The 17187-nt window shown below is 44.4% G+C and overlaps 1 protein-coding gene across 11 annotated transcripts in view; it reads right to left on the bottom strand.

Moving 5' to 3' along the window:
• Positions 1-6314: 6314 nt before the first annotated feature.
• Positions 6315-17187, bottom strand: part of SEL1L3 (SEL1L family member 3) — a 104630-nt gene continuing 93757 nt past the window's right edge. For 4 of the 11 annotated variants that reach the window (XM_045474346.1, XM_045474342.1, XM_045474343.1 and 1 more), the window contains 4 exons: positions 15696-15823; positions 14997-15099; positions 14843-14915; positions 6315-6577 (listed from right to left, as the gene is read on the bottom strand). In XM_045474346.1, the coding sequence (XP_045330302.1) occupies positions 6444-6577; positions 14843-14915; positions 14997-15099; positions 15696-15823 (438 nt within the window). In that variant the 3' untranslated portion in view covers positions 6315-6443. Of the gene's footprint in view, positions 6578-12286; positions 14615-14842; positions 14916-14996; positions 15100-15695; positions 15824-17187 lie in introns of those variants that run through there. The other 7 variants (XM_045474352.1, XM_045474353.1, XM_045474345.1 and 4 more) reach the window with 6 other exon arrangements.

Genomic DNA, 17187 nt, shown 5'->3' with positions numbered 1-17187 from the left:
GTCTATTTTGTATGATATTAATAAAGCTACTCTAGTTTTATTCCCCATTTGTACCTTTTAGTAATGTACTACTTTTAGAAAATATTACATATTTTTTTAAAGTTCCTTTCTAGCTTTTTCTAGTTTTAAAATCCAGGCAATTTCATCAGGGCTTTTTCTCACCGGTGTATAGGTCTCTGCTCTGCTGATCTCCACAGGATATGCTTTGTCCGTTGGTTAATCCAACACTGTCTTCATGGCACCAGAGCTTTTGCAAAAGATGCTTCAGCACAGGCTCATTAAAGGAAAGCCAAGCCTTCCTCCTTGTGCCTAAAGTCACAGGGAAAGCCAAAAATCAAGAGATTATAGGGCCTACTTACTTTTTCCCTACAAGGATATTCAAATGGTAGAAGACCGAATTCCAATAAACACCTGCCAATTCTGACGACTGAGGCCAATTTTAGTTTCTTTTGTTTTTCTTTGCTTCTTGTATTTTGACCCCAGTTACCCACCGTAGTATTAATCATTCTCTTCAGTTCATGGCATACCATCACCTGGCGTGCAAAACACTGCTCTTTTTTATTGTAATACTTTTCCTTTCCTCATACAGTCTGTCTTCTAGTCCCTGCCTCTGAATACTTAACTAGCTACTCTAATAGTTTGAGCCCGTGATATATGATCTGACCTAATGATTCTCAACCAGGACAGACTTTCCTCCATCCCTACCCGGGGACATTTGGAAACATCTGGGGAAATTTGGGGTTGTCACAGCAGAAGGGGTGCTACTGGCAGTTAGTAGAGAGAGACCAGAAATGCTGCTAAGCATCCTACAATACATAGGACAAGCTCTTACAACAAAGTACTAGATAGCCCAAAATGTGAATATCACCAAGGTTGAGAGCTGTGTGTGTGTGTGTGTGTGTGTGCGCCTGCGCGCGTGCGCGTATGGTATTCCTTGGGAGCTGGATTTTTAATTTACACAAACAGTATTGACATCAGATCTTACTCAGTTGCTTACTTTTTTCATGTGTTAATATATTTTGTACATCTCTCTATGCTGCTGCTCATAAGTCTGGTTCCTTACCTTCTGACTGGCACATCGTTTTCCGTCATATTCATCTACCACGTCCGTTCTCCGAATGATGGACTTCCAGGCTGCTCCATCTCCTTGTTCTCTGAAACGGTGCTGTGATGAACAGCCCCCTCATACGCATCCCCTGTCGGATGTGCAATTTGTGGAGCCCGTCCTCAAGAACAGACTTGCTGGGTAATAAACACTTAATTTTCAGTAAGTGCATTGCCTCCATATTGCACAGCTGTTGGCCCTCGTGATAGCTAAGCCTGAGAGCTTCTCTTCCCCCATATCTCAGTCTTATGTGTCTTTCTCATTTTTGCAAATATGTGGTTATGAAGTGATATCTTTTCATTTTAATTTGTATTTCTTTGACTTTGGGTTAGATTGAGCGGCCTTTTATCCACTTGTATGTCATTAGATTTTTTTTCCTTCCATAAATTGCCTGATCATGTGCTTTGAATATACATATATACATATATATATATGCATATATATATGTATATATATATATTTTTTACTGGGGTTTCTGCTGTGGTCGATTAGTGTGCATTCCTTATCCAATGCAGACATTGATCCTTCGTGGTGATGGATGTTGCGAAAGCCTTCTCCCCGTCTGTCACCAATCTGCCAATTTTGTCTGTGGCATCACAGCAGAAATCCTTCATTTTTGAAAAAAAGAAATGTATATATTGTTTAAAAAATCTTTTCTGATTCAAGCTCAGTAAAATACTCTCCTGAGTTTTCTCCTACGAGTCTTGCAGTTCTGCCTTTCACAGTTAAGTCTAATTAAATATGAAATTTATTTATTTTTTTATATAAAGGACGGGAAATACAGTGTCCATCTTGTTTTTCTACCTGGGAATAGCCAACTTCCTGACTCTGTCTACTAAACATTCCGCTCTTAGTCCAATTGGTTTGTGATGACACTTTACCATGCACCAAATGTCTATTTATAACTGGTCTGCTTCTGGGTTCCCGATTGTTCCCCTTTGAACCATTTGTCTATACCTCCATCGCCACCCCACTGTTTTTGTTCCTGTGCTTTGAGGTAAAATGATGTTTGGTAAGTCACTTCTCTTTCTTCTTCTTTTTCGGATTTTCTTCACCTGTACATGGACGTGTCCCCTTCCATACACATCTTAAAACCAGCTTATCAGTTCCTCACAAACACAGAATCAGGACTGGTTGAAATGTCGTTGAATTTATACATTAACTTTGAGGAAATTAACATATTTGTATGTTATTATTCTATCAATGGACATTCGGACTACTTTATATCCTCTTTTATGCTTAAAATTTTTTTAGGGGTGCCTGGATGACTCAGCCAGTGGAGCATGTGACTCTTGACTTCAATTCAGGTCATTGTCTCTCAATTTGTGAATTTGAGCCCCACATCAGGCTCTATGCTGATGATGCGGAGCCTGCTTGGGATTCTCAATCTCTCTCTGCCCCTCCCTCATGCTCTCGCTCTCAAAATAAACAAATACACTTAAAAAAACTCTTCTAAAATAAAATTTTTAGCTTTCTTGGTGAAGATCTAGTGAATTTACTGTTGGGTTAATTACCAGACATTAAAATTTTTTTAAAAAATATTTTTGGTTATTTTTTAATTGCCATTGTATCCTACAACTTTTTTAGACACTTTGTTGGGACTTCAAATGAGTCACAACTTGGCATCTCTCTCTACCAAAGAGTGGAAAGAAAGACCACTACCTATCCAGCTAACAGAAGCTTGACAATGATTAAGCACTAGATGAATCTGGGCATCTCTCTCAGATTTGCCAAAATGAGGTCACTAAGAATAAAAGAAGGAAGTACAAAGCATAGATTGTAAACTCAAATGCCTAGGTGGGCTAGGTGTAACTCAACAGGAAATGGTAGGGACTGGGGTAGACCAGAAGGCACAAGCTCTATCTAAAAGGAGCAGACCTCCTTAGCTTCAGCTCATTCTTGCCATGTGGGAAGGAAAGCTACTTTTTTACATCTTCAGATTTTTATTAGGAAGAGCCCCAAATCCTTGATTTTAAGATGTTAGGAAATAATTCAAATTAAAAAAAAATACATTGGATGTGACAAAGAAATCACATCTGTGTGCTAGATTTGTTTCACAATTTACTGGTGTACACCCCCTGATCCAAGACTATTCCAAAGGGAGGGGACAATAAGAAAGGAAGTAAATATCAGTTCTGACCCTACCCTTCCATTCCTTCCCCCCGTCTCCAACCCATGTTGACTTCACTATGCAAGGTTATGTTCCAGTCAGCTTGGACACTAGCCTCATAGGAATTGAATTTACAGCTTGAGAAGAGAAGAGGGAGGTCAAGGTTTGAGAAGGTGTGGGCTGGACCCCCATCATACAGCCCGAGAACCCCCATGAGAACAGGTGTCTAAGCTGGGACATGAATTGATGTGTGACCTACCTACCAGCTTCTCCTGAGGTCGTCTGGTACCGAAACGACTCCAGCTCTTTCCCACATTACCTGCAGGTGAGCACGTTTGGCCAACTGTCTCGAATCAGGATGGCTCCCACGAATCCACGCTTTGGAACTGAAGCAGGCTCCCATGGTGTCTCCGGTTGATGTTATGGGATGGATTGTGTCTTCCCAACATTCTCACATTGAAGTCCTAACACCCAGTATCTCAGAACGTGATTGTGTTCAGAGATGGGGCCTTTACGGAGATCAGTGCTGTAAAATGAGGTCGTTATGGTGGGCTCTGATCTAATGTGACTGGTGTCCTTATAAGAGGAAGAGATGAAGACACAGCCAGACATGGAGGGAAGACTGTGCCACCTACAAGCCAAGGAGAGAGGCCACAGAAGAAAACAGCCTTGCTGACACCTGGATCTTGGACCCGGATCAGGCTTTAAAACTGTGAGGAAAAACATTTGTGTTGTTTAAGCTCCCTAGTCTGGGATACCTTGTTATCGCAGCGCTAGCAGACTAATATAGCTGTGTTCCTTGGAAAAAGACTCTGAGGTGCAAGGTGGCATGTGAAATTTTATGGGACCAGTGTCAGGAAATCCTTCACAAACAAGGAAGGCAGAATGGGGCAGAGGGAGATATTGAACTATAATGAGGTTGCCACCAAGCTGGCATCCTGGAGCTGGGAGGGCCCTTCGGGGCTGTTCCAAGTTGAAGCAAGAAGCCTTTTTTCCTACATTGGTCATTCCCGAGGTGAAGGGTGGCAGGGATGAGTTCCTTCCCTCCCCACTCCCGTGAAAACATTTGGCAATGTCCGGAAATATTTTTTGGCTCTCACAATTGGTGTGGGGGGGGGGTGGGGGGGGGTACATGCACCACTGGCATCTAGTGGGTAGAGACCAGGGAAGCTGTTGCTAAATGTCCTACAATACACAAGGTGGCCATCAGGTCCCAAATGTCACTAGTTCTGAGGTTGAGAAAGCCTGCCCTATATCAACAAGTCATTGGCCGTGAGGTGCTCTTACAAGGACATAACCTTGGGCAGGTCCCTGTAGCTGATGGCAGTTCCCAGTGAGGGATGTAGCTGTGAGCCACCAGCAGTTTTATGATCCCAGCAACTGAGGAGTGAGTGTGTTTGCCATGGAGAGAGGATCCAGGTAGAGCAAAGAGCCCTTTACCTGGTATCTGGACTCCCGGGCTTCTCTCTCTCTCTCTTTTTTAAAGATTTTATCTTTAAGTCATCTCTACACCTAGTGTGGGGCTTGAACTTAGAACCCTGAGCTCAAAAGTCTCTTACTCTACCGACTGAGCCAGCCAGGCACCCCTCAGCCTTCTCTTTCTAATAAAAATAACAATCAACCACGTCTAGGGCACTGCCTTGGGGGGGGTTTACTTCCATTATGTCATTTAAGCTGCATGGGAAGTCCGAGGGGTGGATTTTACGACCCTTACTTTATAAAGCAGTAATCCAAGCCTCAGAGAGGGTTAATGCCTCACCCAAGGTTATCAAGCTAGTAAGATATAGAACCAGAATTTGAATCCAGGGCTGTCAGACTCCAAAGTCTGGCTCGCTCGCAAACAGGAAAGACCACCTTTGATAAAACAAGAGCGTTCTACACACACAGTAGGCACACGAGAAAGAGCATGGGCTGCAGGTGTTACCCAGAACTGATATAAATACAGCCCCAGAGTAGTCAGAAGCCCCGAAATCATGTTTGGCACCATGCGAACATCACGGGGGGCCAAACTCTGAGCATGGGATCCCTGGCGAAGAGCCTTCTTCCACCTTTATATCTGTAAATATTCATGGTTACCAGAAATAATCCCTCTCATAGGGAGGACTCTTTTTTTTTTGCCTCCTTGGGGAGCATGCATGGACCTTAGGACTTTGTATGAGGACAGCAGTAACTATGAAAAAGGAAAAAAAAAAAGCCACTTCCCAGAAGTCAACAGTATAAAAATAATTTTTATTTACTACTGTAAATAAAGTAGTGCAAAGAGTAGTTTGGACCCACAATATTGCATTACTGATTTATTTACTACCTTAGCAGCATACAGCATACAGACAGTCTGCTCTTCCTCTTTCCCCCCCAACCCCCTCTCTCTCTCTCTCTCTCTCTCTCTCACACACACACACACACACACACCCTCACACAAACTCAGGCAGGCATAAGGGGTAGGGACGGAACTATGAGCTAAAGGCTTATCTCCTGCATATTCCCCTGCTGCCAGTCTATTCTAATGGGTAATTCATGGAGAAGACTACAGTTAAATACTAAGGATTTTCTAAATGTTATTTTATGGATTTGATTGAAAAGTAAACGATATCCAACAATGTCATTAAATGATTCGGAAGCCCGACCCTAGAAAAATCCAAGGAGAAAAATGTAAACCCATTTACAAAGCCATCACCCTCCCTGCATTTCCAGCCATAACCCATTTATTTCAAGGTGCCTTAGAACCGCCGGGTCTTGGAAATCAAATTGAAACCCGTCTTTTGGACTTTGAGGAGCCGGACTGTGGCAAACACACATACCGAAATATTCTCTACCTGGTAGACAAGTCACAATTTTCTGTTCTTTAATAACAGGGAATGAACAGGGGCTAAGATTTTTTTTAAATGCATCTCAGTGTGTAAGGATTCAGATGGGCCACAGGGCAAACTCTGACTCCCCATACACACATCTGCAGTGGCCCAATTAACCTCCTCAACAGGCCCCTGTGATCGGCAGTCTCCTTGTAGCTGGCTGATAACCTTTGGTTTAGCCACTGCCTGCTCTGGGTACTTCCTCCTAATTTGATTAAAACAAACAAACAAAAAGACACCAAGTGCAAAATTCGCATCCAGTTGACAAGACATGTATGTAAGGTGTTTATCAGTATAATGCCCTAGCCCCAGCTTTCCAATACCAGCTGTTGGAAGGACTGTCTCTCATCGGGAGAGACCTGGAACGCACAGTTCACTCTCAAGGCTCTGTGTTATTAGTGACCGTCGGCTGGTCCTGAGCGGAGGCATCTGCAGCTGGAGTCACAGCCGGACTGGTGGACGGGGCCGTGGGTTCTGAGGAGGCCCGGGCTGGTGTGGGACGGGAACCACTGGCTGCAGAGACACATGTATGACAGGTGTTGAATGTTTAAACCGGTGTGTGCAGGACACGCAACCACACCTAGACCCTAGCAAGCCAGGAGAGAAGCTTCTAGTCCAGTGGCCCTGACTTGCTAAGTAACTTTACGCCCGTTACGTAGGTTACTCGGACTTTGGTGCCCCTTCTGTAACATGGCAGACTGGAACAGACGTGCAAAGATCTCTGCCGGTTCTGACCTCCTGGGGTGCGAAGTTCTGCATTTGTATTGTGACTTCCAGGCAGATATTTTAGTTAAAGAAAGAAAGAAAGAAAGAGAAAGAAAGAATGAATGAAAGAAATAAAAAATGAAAGAAAGAAAGAAAAAAATGAAAGAAAGAAAGAAAAATAATGAAAGAAAGAAAGAAAGAAAGAAAGAAAGAAAGAAAATGAAAGAAAGAAAGAAAGAAAAGAAGGAAGGAAGGAAGGAAAGAATAACAACTCTCTATGTCTATGTTTCCCGGTCTATGCTTCCTGTGGTCATCTCTTTCTCTCTTTTTTTTTCTTTCATGGCATTGATGTAATGTGAGCCATGAATTAATTATACCAGTCAATCAGAAAGGAGTGTTTGTTTTATTCACATTCTTATTCCAGTTGGATGATGTACCAAATTTGGTTTGAATTATGTTATTTAGATAAAATGTGGATAAGTTTTGGAAATCGTGACTACTCGGTTTAATTATCTACCTTTAGTAAGGAGGCTAAACCACCATAAATGTTAGGGAAGCTTATGAAGTTTTGTACTTTATGTCAGCGCTTTTCAAATAGGGCAATTTTTTAAAGCTTATTTGTTTACTTTTCAGAGAGAGAGAGAGAGAGAGAGAGAGAGAGAGAGAGAGAGAATCCCAAGCAAGCTTCATGCTGTCAGCACAAATCTGACCTGGAGCTTGATCTCACAAGCGTGAGATCATGACCTGAGCCTAAATCAACAGATGAATGCTTAACTGACTGAGCCACCCAGTTGCCCCTCACATAGGGCAATTGTGATTCCCAGAGGACAGTTGGTTATATCGGTAGACGTTTTTGGTTGTCACAACTGGAGGGCAGGCTGCTGCTAATAGAGAGTGGGTAGAGGCCAGGGATGCTGCTAGGAGTCCTACAATGCGTGGGGTAGACTGCCTGAAACAAAGAATGATCTAGCTCCAAATATCAGTGGTGCTGAGGCTGGCATACTTTGCTTTACGAACTGAGGCTGAGAGGTGTCCCGGTTACGAAGACTGTAGTCTCTGGCCACTGGCCACTCGGGAACTCTCCTTCATCAGTTATGTGACTTGGGCAAATTACCTTCTCTCCTTCTGCCTCTAAAACATAGGGGAAATAAAAGGATCTATACCACGTTAAGTTGTTATAAGGATTAAATGAGCTAGTGTATATAAAGTGCCCAGACGGGGTCTGGCGTGCCGAGGTACTCAACAAATGTTAGCTATTAATACTAGTGATCGTATACCTGTTTTACCCTCGAAACGTGTTTTAAGATTTATTACTTTCAGGGACATGTCTTATAGGACTGATAAAAGAGTTGGTGCATTTGTTTCTAGGAACCCTCCCCAGGAGCCTCTGAAAACAGCAGAAACTTTGAAGCCAGAAAGACCAGGACTTACACGACTCTGACATTTATACCAGATGAGTGATCTTAAGCTACTTATTTAGCCTCTCTGAGCTGTGGTTTTTCATCTGTGATATGGGGGTAGCAGTTTGCAGGCGTGTGTGACATATGGTTAACACAGGGGCCTCGTTTGTGCAAACTGCTAGCTTGTCTTTAAGTAGTGATCTTAATCATGCTCGGCAATCCTGGAGTCTTATACAGTCTTCAGTAGGTGGGACCATTTTTAGAAGTTCCCAGTGTCCATCCTGAAATGTATCAACTTGAAAAAGCTGCCACCACACTGACAATCTGACTTCCAGATAGACTCGTCAAGAGTTTCCCCGCCAAGAGACCGTTCCACGAACTTTCGGAATGAGCTCCGAACCCTCTGGCTTTTCTGGATATGGAAAGGAATTCTCCTAGGGACCCTTTCCAACACCTACAGAAGATCTTGTGAATCCGGAGATGGTTTTGAAAGAACAGGACAGTGGTGGTGGTTGGGGGGGCAGGGAGGACCTAGGGTATTGCAGGATGATGGGACGTTTCTAGGTTAAAGCCAAAACTCTGGTAGATGATCTCACCATAGCTGGGAGCATGTGGTCCAGTGACATGGTACAAAGACCATTTGCTGGAGTCAGGAGACCTGGCCTGGGCAAGTCTCATTTATCTGCCATTAGCAGGGGACTTTAGGGTAGGTACTGAATGGCAGCTATTTTAGTCCTAAAATGCTTAAATCTCATAGGCCTCAGTTTCCTCATCTGTGGACTGAAGGGCTTGGATCAGATGGTGTCCCAGACCCCCTTAGGCCCGAGATTGATCTCTGAGGAAGTTAACAAAGTACTAAAGCATGCATTTTTTCCTTTTCAAGCTCTGGGGGGGAAAAATGTTTAAATCACCATGGTAACAAGAAAAATCAGCAATCAGTTTTCTGATTAAAACAAAAAAGTGCCAGTGTGTAAATGTAAAAGGAATGCATAATTAGCATTGCCACACTTTAAATCTTCTCGTAAGAGCATAATGAAAATGCTCGATGTTTCTACAGTAAATTTGTTATTATCCATGCGAGAACTCTCCCCCCACCCCCACCATCAGGGGTTTGCAATCACTGGACAAGCCCCCCACAGCCCATCATAATTTTAAAGTGGTCTCTTCGTCTTTGCTCACCTGAAATGTGTGCTAATTTGATTACCGGGCTGGAATCAAGGTAACCAGGAAAATGAGTGTGCCGTTTCAAATATTACAGAGACTATTCCAGCACCAAATAGAAATGGTTTCTGTATTACTTGCTGCTTGGGGGACCATGTTCTATACATTAGTGAGACTAATCAAGAGCTGGCCCTGAGCGGTGTAGACCCAGGGGTTGACACCCTGCAACCCACAGGCCAGATGGGGCTCACCGCCTGTTTTTGTATGGCTTGCAATCTAAGAATTGTTTTTACCACTGTCAGTGATCGAGCAAAAATCAAGAGGGGAGTAATATTTCATGACATGTGAAAGACAGATGAGATTCAAATTTTCAAGTCCTCGGTAAAGTTTTATCAGAAACGAGCCATACCCATTTGTTTTCATGTGTCATCAATGGCTGGCTGCCTTGGCTGTATAATGAAAGTTGAGTAGTTGAGATGGCCCTCAGAGCCCCAAATGCTTACTATTTGGCCTTTATGGAAAAAATCTGCCAACCCCTGTGGTGGACCATTGTAGGAAAAATGTCTGCTTGCTGGTTGACCAGATGGGAGCATGAAAGAAAGAAGAACTGGAGAAAATATATTGAGCCAGTCCTGAAATGGTAAAATAAAGTTTGCAAAGATGGCGGGGCCCGGGGGGGGAGGGGGCGCGAGGAGGGGGTGGGAACAGGCAAGACCTGGAAATCCTATGCTATGACGAAGATATAGCCTGCTTCACCTGGGTCTCCAGATCTAGCGAGGCCCGGGACAAGTATACGATTCATGTCATTTAAACCTTTCTTATGAGTAAAGCTACTAGATCAGTGCCAAGGGCAATGAGATCGAAGAAAAGTGAATTCTCACCATTAAGTCGCTCTGACTTTAAGGCTACTAGTTTTTTTCATGAGCACTGCTTTGTGACATTTCACTGTAGTTTTAGCAGCAGCCTCATTAACTGGAAATGGAGAGGGCAGGAGAAGAGTAGAAATGACTTAATTCATCTCGTTCATATCATCTTACTCTTTTGCAAAGACACTGGGCTAACCACGTAGGCAGAAAGAAAGAGTTGGCTTGAATCATGAACGTTTGGAGTAGAATGACATTGGAGCGAGAGGTTAGCCCATCACACCTGGGAGCTGGTAGTTTGTTCTAAATGTCTTGTTCTACACTGCGCATTCTACTGGGACTTGAAGTTCACGGTAACACTGGTAAGGCAGGAGCCTCTGAAATCATCCCTTCCGTTTTGCCCCTCCGTTCTCTCCTTACCTTCCTTCGGGCAGCCAGCCAGGCTCCATGCTTTCTCTGTCTCAAGGGGGGACTGCAAGCAGGGCAGAAAAGGAAATGGCTCTAGACATACTTTGCTTGGGGATTTTTTTGTTTTTTCAAAAGCCTGAGTCCATTAAGGCAATTATGCTTGGCGTCCCTGACAGGGGAGAGGCGGAGCACTTCGGAGACTCAGGGAGGCAGGAGAAGGAGGGTCTGGAGCCTGGGAAAGTGGCTGAGCCCCGGCTGTGGGCTGTACTGGCCGCTAAGCCCTCGCCTTGCCCCTTCAGCAATTTCAGAAAGGAAGACCGGGGAGAAAAAAGGTGAAGCAAAGCCGGCGGGACCCCTAGGTGATCAGAAGCTGCAAAGCCAGTGGACTTGGAGAGACAGAGTAGGCACCTGGCAGCGTGTGTTCAGCTATCAGACTGGCGACAGTGTGAGTGGACCAAGACCCAGGGACCCTTGCACTACCCTGGGGGGCGCTGGCCTCAAGAAAGACCACTTGGTAGAACACAAGCTGGGAGGCAACATCAAGTTCAAGGAAACGAGAGACGTGCGATATTTTTCATGTACTCGTTCTGGCTCTCTTCGTGGCCTGGTCGATATCTTTCAGATACTTTAAAAAAGCGTTTTGTGTTTGAGAAAGAGTCTAACAACGTAGAAAAACCCACTGGGCTCTGGGAATCGTGTCTGTTACTGAGATAAAGCACGATGTGTAAGTGCAGGCGCTACCTGAGGTCAAGCTTGGATTGAGGGTGGAAACCCCCGAGGATATTACTCCTTGGGGAGCTACAGCCACCGCTTGTTCACTTCTAAGCACTTTACGTCGTGTTATCTGGCTGTTGGCTTCCCTCAACTGCAACAGGAGGTAGGTGGACCGCTATTTCTGCTATTTTCCAGAAAGGGAAACTGAGGCGCACATGGGCTCCCTCCCTTGCCCAAGGTCACACAAGTCAGTGGCAGGGCCAGAATCCGAGCGCATGACTCCCGAGCCCATGCGGTTAGCTACTGTCCCACACTGCTAACCTTCCGGACGCGGGACGATTTAGTGTGGCAAACGCGGCAGAGTGTGGACCATATATCACAGAGCACAGAAACTCAGGAGGGAAATGAAGGTAGTTGGCGCCGAAAGCGAAACGGATGGACAGCTCAATTTAAAAGTTTGACCGTAAATCACTAATGTTGAAAAACAACTAACTGGAAAAATGCAAATCACAAAATGACAAAGATCCCTGACTTACAGCACAATCCTTACACGAGGCTACTTAAAGGAGGCTCCCGACTTTCAAATCTGGTCCCTCCTGGCTGTCGGCCAGTGCCCGGGCTTCATTCCTGTGCCTGCTTCCCCACACCTTGGCCACCAGCCTCTACGGGAGGGCGCCCCCTTCCCACGGGGCAGGTCGTGAGACCTCCGGCCCCGGGGTCACTGGGGAGACAGATGCTTTGTCCTCTCAGCCGTCTTCTCCCCCTGCTCCTGTGTGCCAATTCGTCCCCTGCCCCACTGTCTAGTCACTGACAGAGTACCTTCCTATTTCAAAGTTGTTGACAAATTTGCACTTATGGGGAGGACCTTAAAAATAGGAAAATAATTGACTACATATTTTAACTCTTGACACACTAGTTCTAACAGGGCTAGTAGGTACTACTCGGGGCACATTTTGGAAATACGTGGAGACTTTTTTTTTTTTTTTTTTTTTTTACTTCTAGGCCCTCACTACTCAAAGTGTGGCCCATGGAACAGCAGCATGGACATCACCTGAAATCTTGTTAGAAATGTGGAATCCTACCCCTGGACCTACTGACTCAAGAATCTGCATTAAACAAGATCCCTGGGTGATTCATGTGCACATTACAATAAAGAGGTATGGGGCTAGAATTTACATAGTGAAATATGCATCATTTTATTATAATTGGTTTCTTTTTATTTCTCCTTTATATTGCTGTGGGGTATTATTTTTAAAAATATGCCTGGAGGCAGGTTAATTATCGTTCATTTCAAGGTACCCAAAAAATGTGCTACAAAATATTTTTGATATAAGGCAACAATAGGTCAGAGACACAATGGTAGCCACTGTTTTAAAATACTGCTGACCCTTGAGTAGCACAGGTTTGGACTGTATGGACCCACGTACACAAGTTTGTGTTTGTTTTTAGTAAATACACTACAGCACCATGGAAGTACTTTCTCTTCCTTATGATTTCCTGAATAACAATTTCTTTTCTCTAACTTACTTTAATGTAAGAATACAGCACATGACATATATAACATATAAGATATGTGTTAATTGACTATGTTACTGGTAAGGCTTCTGGTCAACAGCAGGCAGTAGCGAAGTTTTGGAGGAGTCAAAGTTATCTGCAGCATTTCAGCTCAGGGTAGGTCGGTGTCCCTCACTCGCCCTGTTGCTGAAGGGCCACCTGTATTGTGAGTCTGAAAAAGTGTGAAATCCTGCTGCCCTCTGTCCTTTCTTGGACTTTGTTTTGTGATTTGGGGCAGACCACTTCATCTACGTGGCCTCAGTCTGTCCATCTGTGAAATGAAGGGCGTAGAATTAAAGGAACTTTAAGAGCCCATCCAGACTCGTCCAAGGCCAGCAACAGGGAGGGAGGTACGCACAGGAAGTGAAAGAGTTTGCAAATAAATGAAGAACATGTGTAAAAGAGCAAAGGGAAAAAAAAATATCAAAGGGCAGGAGGGACAGGGAGGCGAGAATGTGGAGAGACTGATAATGAAGACAGGAAGACAGGAAAAAGAGACAACTTCTGATAAAAGCGATTCCACCAGCCCATGAATTTTCATGGCTACCAGCTGGCATAAAATCATAAAGACAATTTTCAGCTCCTCTCACGGAATTGCATTTGTAATAATCATAACAATATTTCTGCAGAGTAAAACTGACAAAGATAATTTGAAATGGAAAACACTGACAAGATGCAAAATAAATGTGCTCTACCTGGTAACAAATTTAGGGACGGGACAGAATTTGCATGAGGAAAATTTATAAGCCGGCATACAACGGGGCAGCAAATCTGGATGGGCTTTTGATGGCTCCTTGTTAACCTCCTCAGGTAAATCAGAGGGAAGTGATTCTGCATTAGCCTCTCGCGACAGTGACTTCCTTCCCACCATCGAATCTGTGGTGGAATGCACTCCTTTCGCTTTTCATTATCTGCTACATGAATAATGGTTGAGCAAATGCTCAAGTGCTCAAATGCCATGTCCAGTCCTAATTTATCCATTTGTAAATGTCCCTCCTGGTCTTCGTGAGACATTATGTCCTTCTGCGGTCATCCAAGATGGCGGGAAATTATAATTCTCCACGGTCAGAGGTTTGCAAATTTGAGCACCTACTAAGTGTGCGATATCCTAAATGATGCACGAAATCCTGCCTCTGATTCCTCTTACGGTTTGACGGGGGAGATGAACGTAATAGCTCACATTTACCGAGAGGGTTTTATATGCCAGATAAATATAACAGCTCAGATGAAGCACAGTAGTCATTTTGGTAAGTGTCATGCGTATTTTTTTTCACTGGACCCTTCTGACATCCCTGGGAAATCGCTCCTATTATAACCTAATTTTATTGTTGAGAAATTGGGAGATCAGGAGGGTGAACCAACGCACCATAAGTCACACAGCTAATGAGTAGCCAAGCTTGGACTCCAAAGCCCAAAGAGACGCCAAGGCGGTGTCCGTCTCTTTAACTACGGTCCTACGCCAGCTCAGACAAATAACAGTGACCAGTGGAAATCACGCTAACCTAAATGCTCACTTCATATTCCTCTTCGGCCCCTCCTTCTGACTCCATGTGGCTGGGTATTTTTATTCATCATGAGTGTTTGTTTATCATCCCACACATCTGATTCCTTGACTGGGATAAATATGAAGAATTCATACTGGAGGGGGCTTCAGATCTGGATTTAAGGCAACAGATGCAGAGTATCTATAGTGGATGTATTTTCAATGGGAGAAGACCTTTTAGTTCAGTATCTTAAGCTTCTTACTTAAAAAAAAAATTCTCGCTTACTTTGACAAATATAACAAAAATTGGGACCTTCTAACCGCCAGAGATTATAGTATAACCTTGGGGGAAACCTCCACCCTATGAATGACCAACCTAATGAAAGGAAGTAGCATAGTCAAGGGCGTGAGGAGGAAGAGTGTCATCTTCTTGGTAGGTGAAACGAATCCCTACGTTTTTATATTGCCCTGGCTTCTTATAAATCTTTACCTGAAACAGACTGGAAATACTGCACAGTCCAGGCGATCAATACAGACAGCAAGAAGGTTCCCAGAAAGTAGATCTGCAAAATCCAAAGCATGAATCAGATGACTGACAAAAGGCAGGGACCCCCATGGGCAGGGCCGGGAGACACGGCGCCTACCAGGGCGGAGTGCAGGACGGCACCCCAGATGAGCCTCAGGTGAAGGTAAAGCCAGGCCAGGGAACAGGGGCTGAAGGACTCCTCGCTACTTTGGCTCCAGCACCTGCGAGACAAAAAGCACGGGGCATCCGGATGTACTGGCAAACTTCGGTGGCATTACTTATGACCCACACTATCAGACCCTCACCCCCGCCTCCTGCTTTGGGCACATGGGCCACTCTTGAGATGCAAGACAAAGAAACGCAGCCAGTTCTAAAGGGCTTGGGTCTGCCCTGAAATTCCAGGATCCTGGCAGAAACCTCAGAAAAAGGAGTCCTGCCCTTAATAAAAAAAGCGAATGGGTCAAAGAGGACCCTGAAGCAACGAGCTGCCAGAGCAATACTTCTGTCCGAGCGCCTGTCCAAAGTCTGGACGTCGGACTGCTTCTCCATTTGCCGCAAGGCGTGGTCTAATCGGACACGTTAGTCTTTCCACCCTCATGGGAAACCCTGGTCCGCACTTTGACTTCAGATCAAGCACATTCTGTATGGTAAGCTTCAGACAGGGAAATTGTTTGGGTCCAGCTGAGTGCTCTCTAATCGAAACAAGTCCTGAGCCCTTTATATAACAGCTGCCATTACATAATAAAAGAAAGCCTAACTTTTACCAAGAAGTAAACGCCACCCAGACTCCACAGCATTAAAGAGGCTCTGAACTCACCTTTCATACAGTTCCTGAAGGATGGAGATGTTATTAGAATGGATAGTTGGGTCAATTTCCAAGAAATCCAAAATATGATGTGGGATTATAGCACCTTCCTCAATTAGCAGAGCCAGGTTAAAAAATCCCTGAAAACAAGCCACAGACCAAACTCATCAACTCCTTATAATAAAACCCCAGACACATGCCTTTCATCAAATGTAAACTTTTACAACCTCTAGATTTTTTTTTTCAGTCCCTCAAGCCAGATGTTTTTGTCATCCTCATTGATGGATTGTTTCCCTAAATATATGCATCTGAGAAATTTATTTGCAGGAGAACCAGGAGGCTTTCAGGGAATGCTGTGTCCCATCTGCCAGAAACCAGTCAACCAGGGGACTCTGTCCTTTCCTGCTCATTCTCTCAAGACAGAACTCACTGGAAAACGTGCCCTTGTATCATCAAACAAACCAAAATACCAAGTTGAAGGCAATGTCTATCACTTACAGATCATGCCCTGGGACACCATCAGCATGTCGGAAATCTAGCAGAATGCTTTGATGGCTGGGGGTGCTACTCCCGACTGACATGCTAACATAGTCTCTCGTGCACACAGTCAGATACAGGGGTTTGTCTCTGCTCTGTTCGGCCCATGCGGAGAACCTTCTCTCGTGATCCTCTTGGCCCAGCTCCTCCCAAGTACATTTCCCTACCTCTTCCTTATATACCTTGGTCTTGACCCTCACAGGTAGGACCTGCTTCACTGGGCTGTGAAGCAATTAAAAAACCCAGCAGAGTTAAGAGCCTGACAGTAGAGGTGCTTCATAAAGTATGGAGGCTACCACACTGCCTGGAGGAGAAGCCCTGACCATCATGAGCTGAGCACGTGGCCGGACCAAGAAATAAACGAAAAACAATGGGTAACGTACCATTAGGGATTTACGAATGGAACTGGATTGTGGCCCTTCAAAGAATTCATGGTCATGTTTTAACGACTTATATCCTCCCTTCCACCTTTCCTTTCAGTTGCCATTGATAAGGGTCTCAATGAAAATCACCCAACAGGTTGTATACACTAAGCCTCTCACTGCTATCCCGTGCAATAATCATGATAAAAATAACAGCAGCTAACATTTTCTTTCCTTTTCATTTTTTAAAGTTTTTACAAAATGGTTGGGGGGGGGGGGAGGGGCAGAGAGAGAGAGAGAGAGAGAGGATCCCAAGCAGGCTCCCTGCTGCCAATGCAGAGCCCGACATGGGGCTCAAATCCATGAACCGTGAGATCATGACCTGAGCTGAAATCAAGAGTCGGACGCTTAACTGATTAGACCACCCAGGTGCCCCCAGCTAACGTTTTCTTAGTGCTATTATATGTGAGACATTGTTCTGTTTTATATATACTTGATGTTCATAAAAACAAATTGAGATAGGTACTATTATCTTCTCTACTTTATAGGTGAGAAAAGGGGGTTGCAGAGAGGTTAAGGAACTTGCCCAAGGTAACACAGCCAGA

The sequence above is a fragment of the Leopardus geoffroyi genome, chromosome B1 (genome assembly GCF_018350155.1).
Source record: "Leopardus geoffroyi isolate Oge1 chromosome B1, O.geoffroyi_Oge1_pat1.0, whole genome shotgun sequence".
NCBI lineage: Eukaryota > Metazoa > Chordata > Mammalia > Carnivora > Felidae > Leopardus > Leopardus geoffroyi.
Note: the sequence above shows the minus strand (reverse complement) of the source record. Positions and strands in the feature narration are given on the sequence as shown.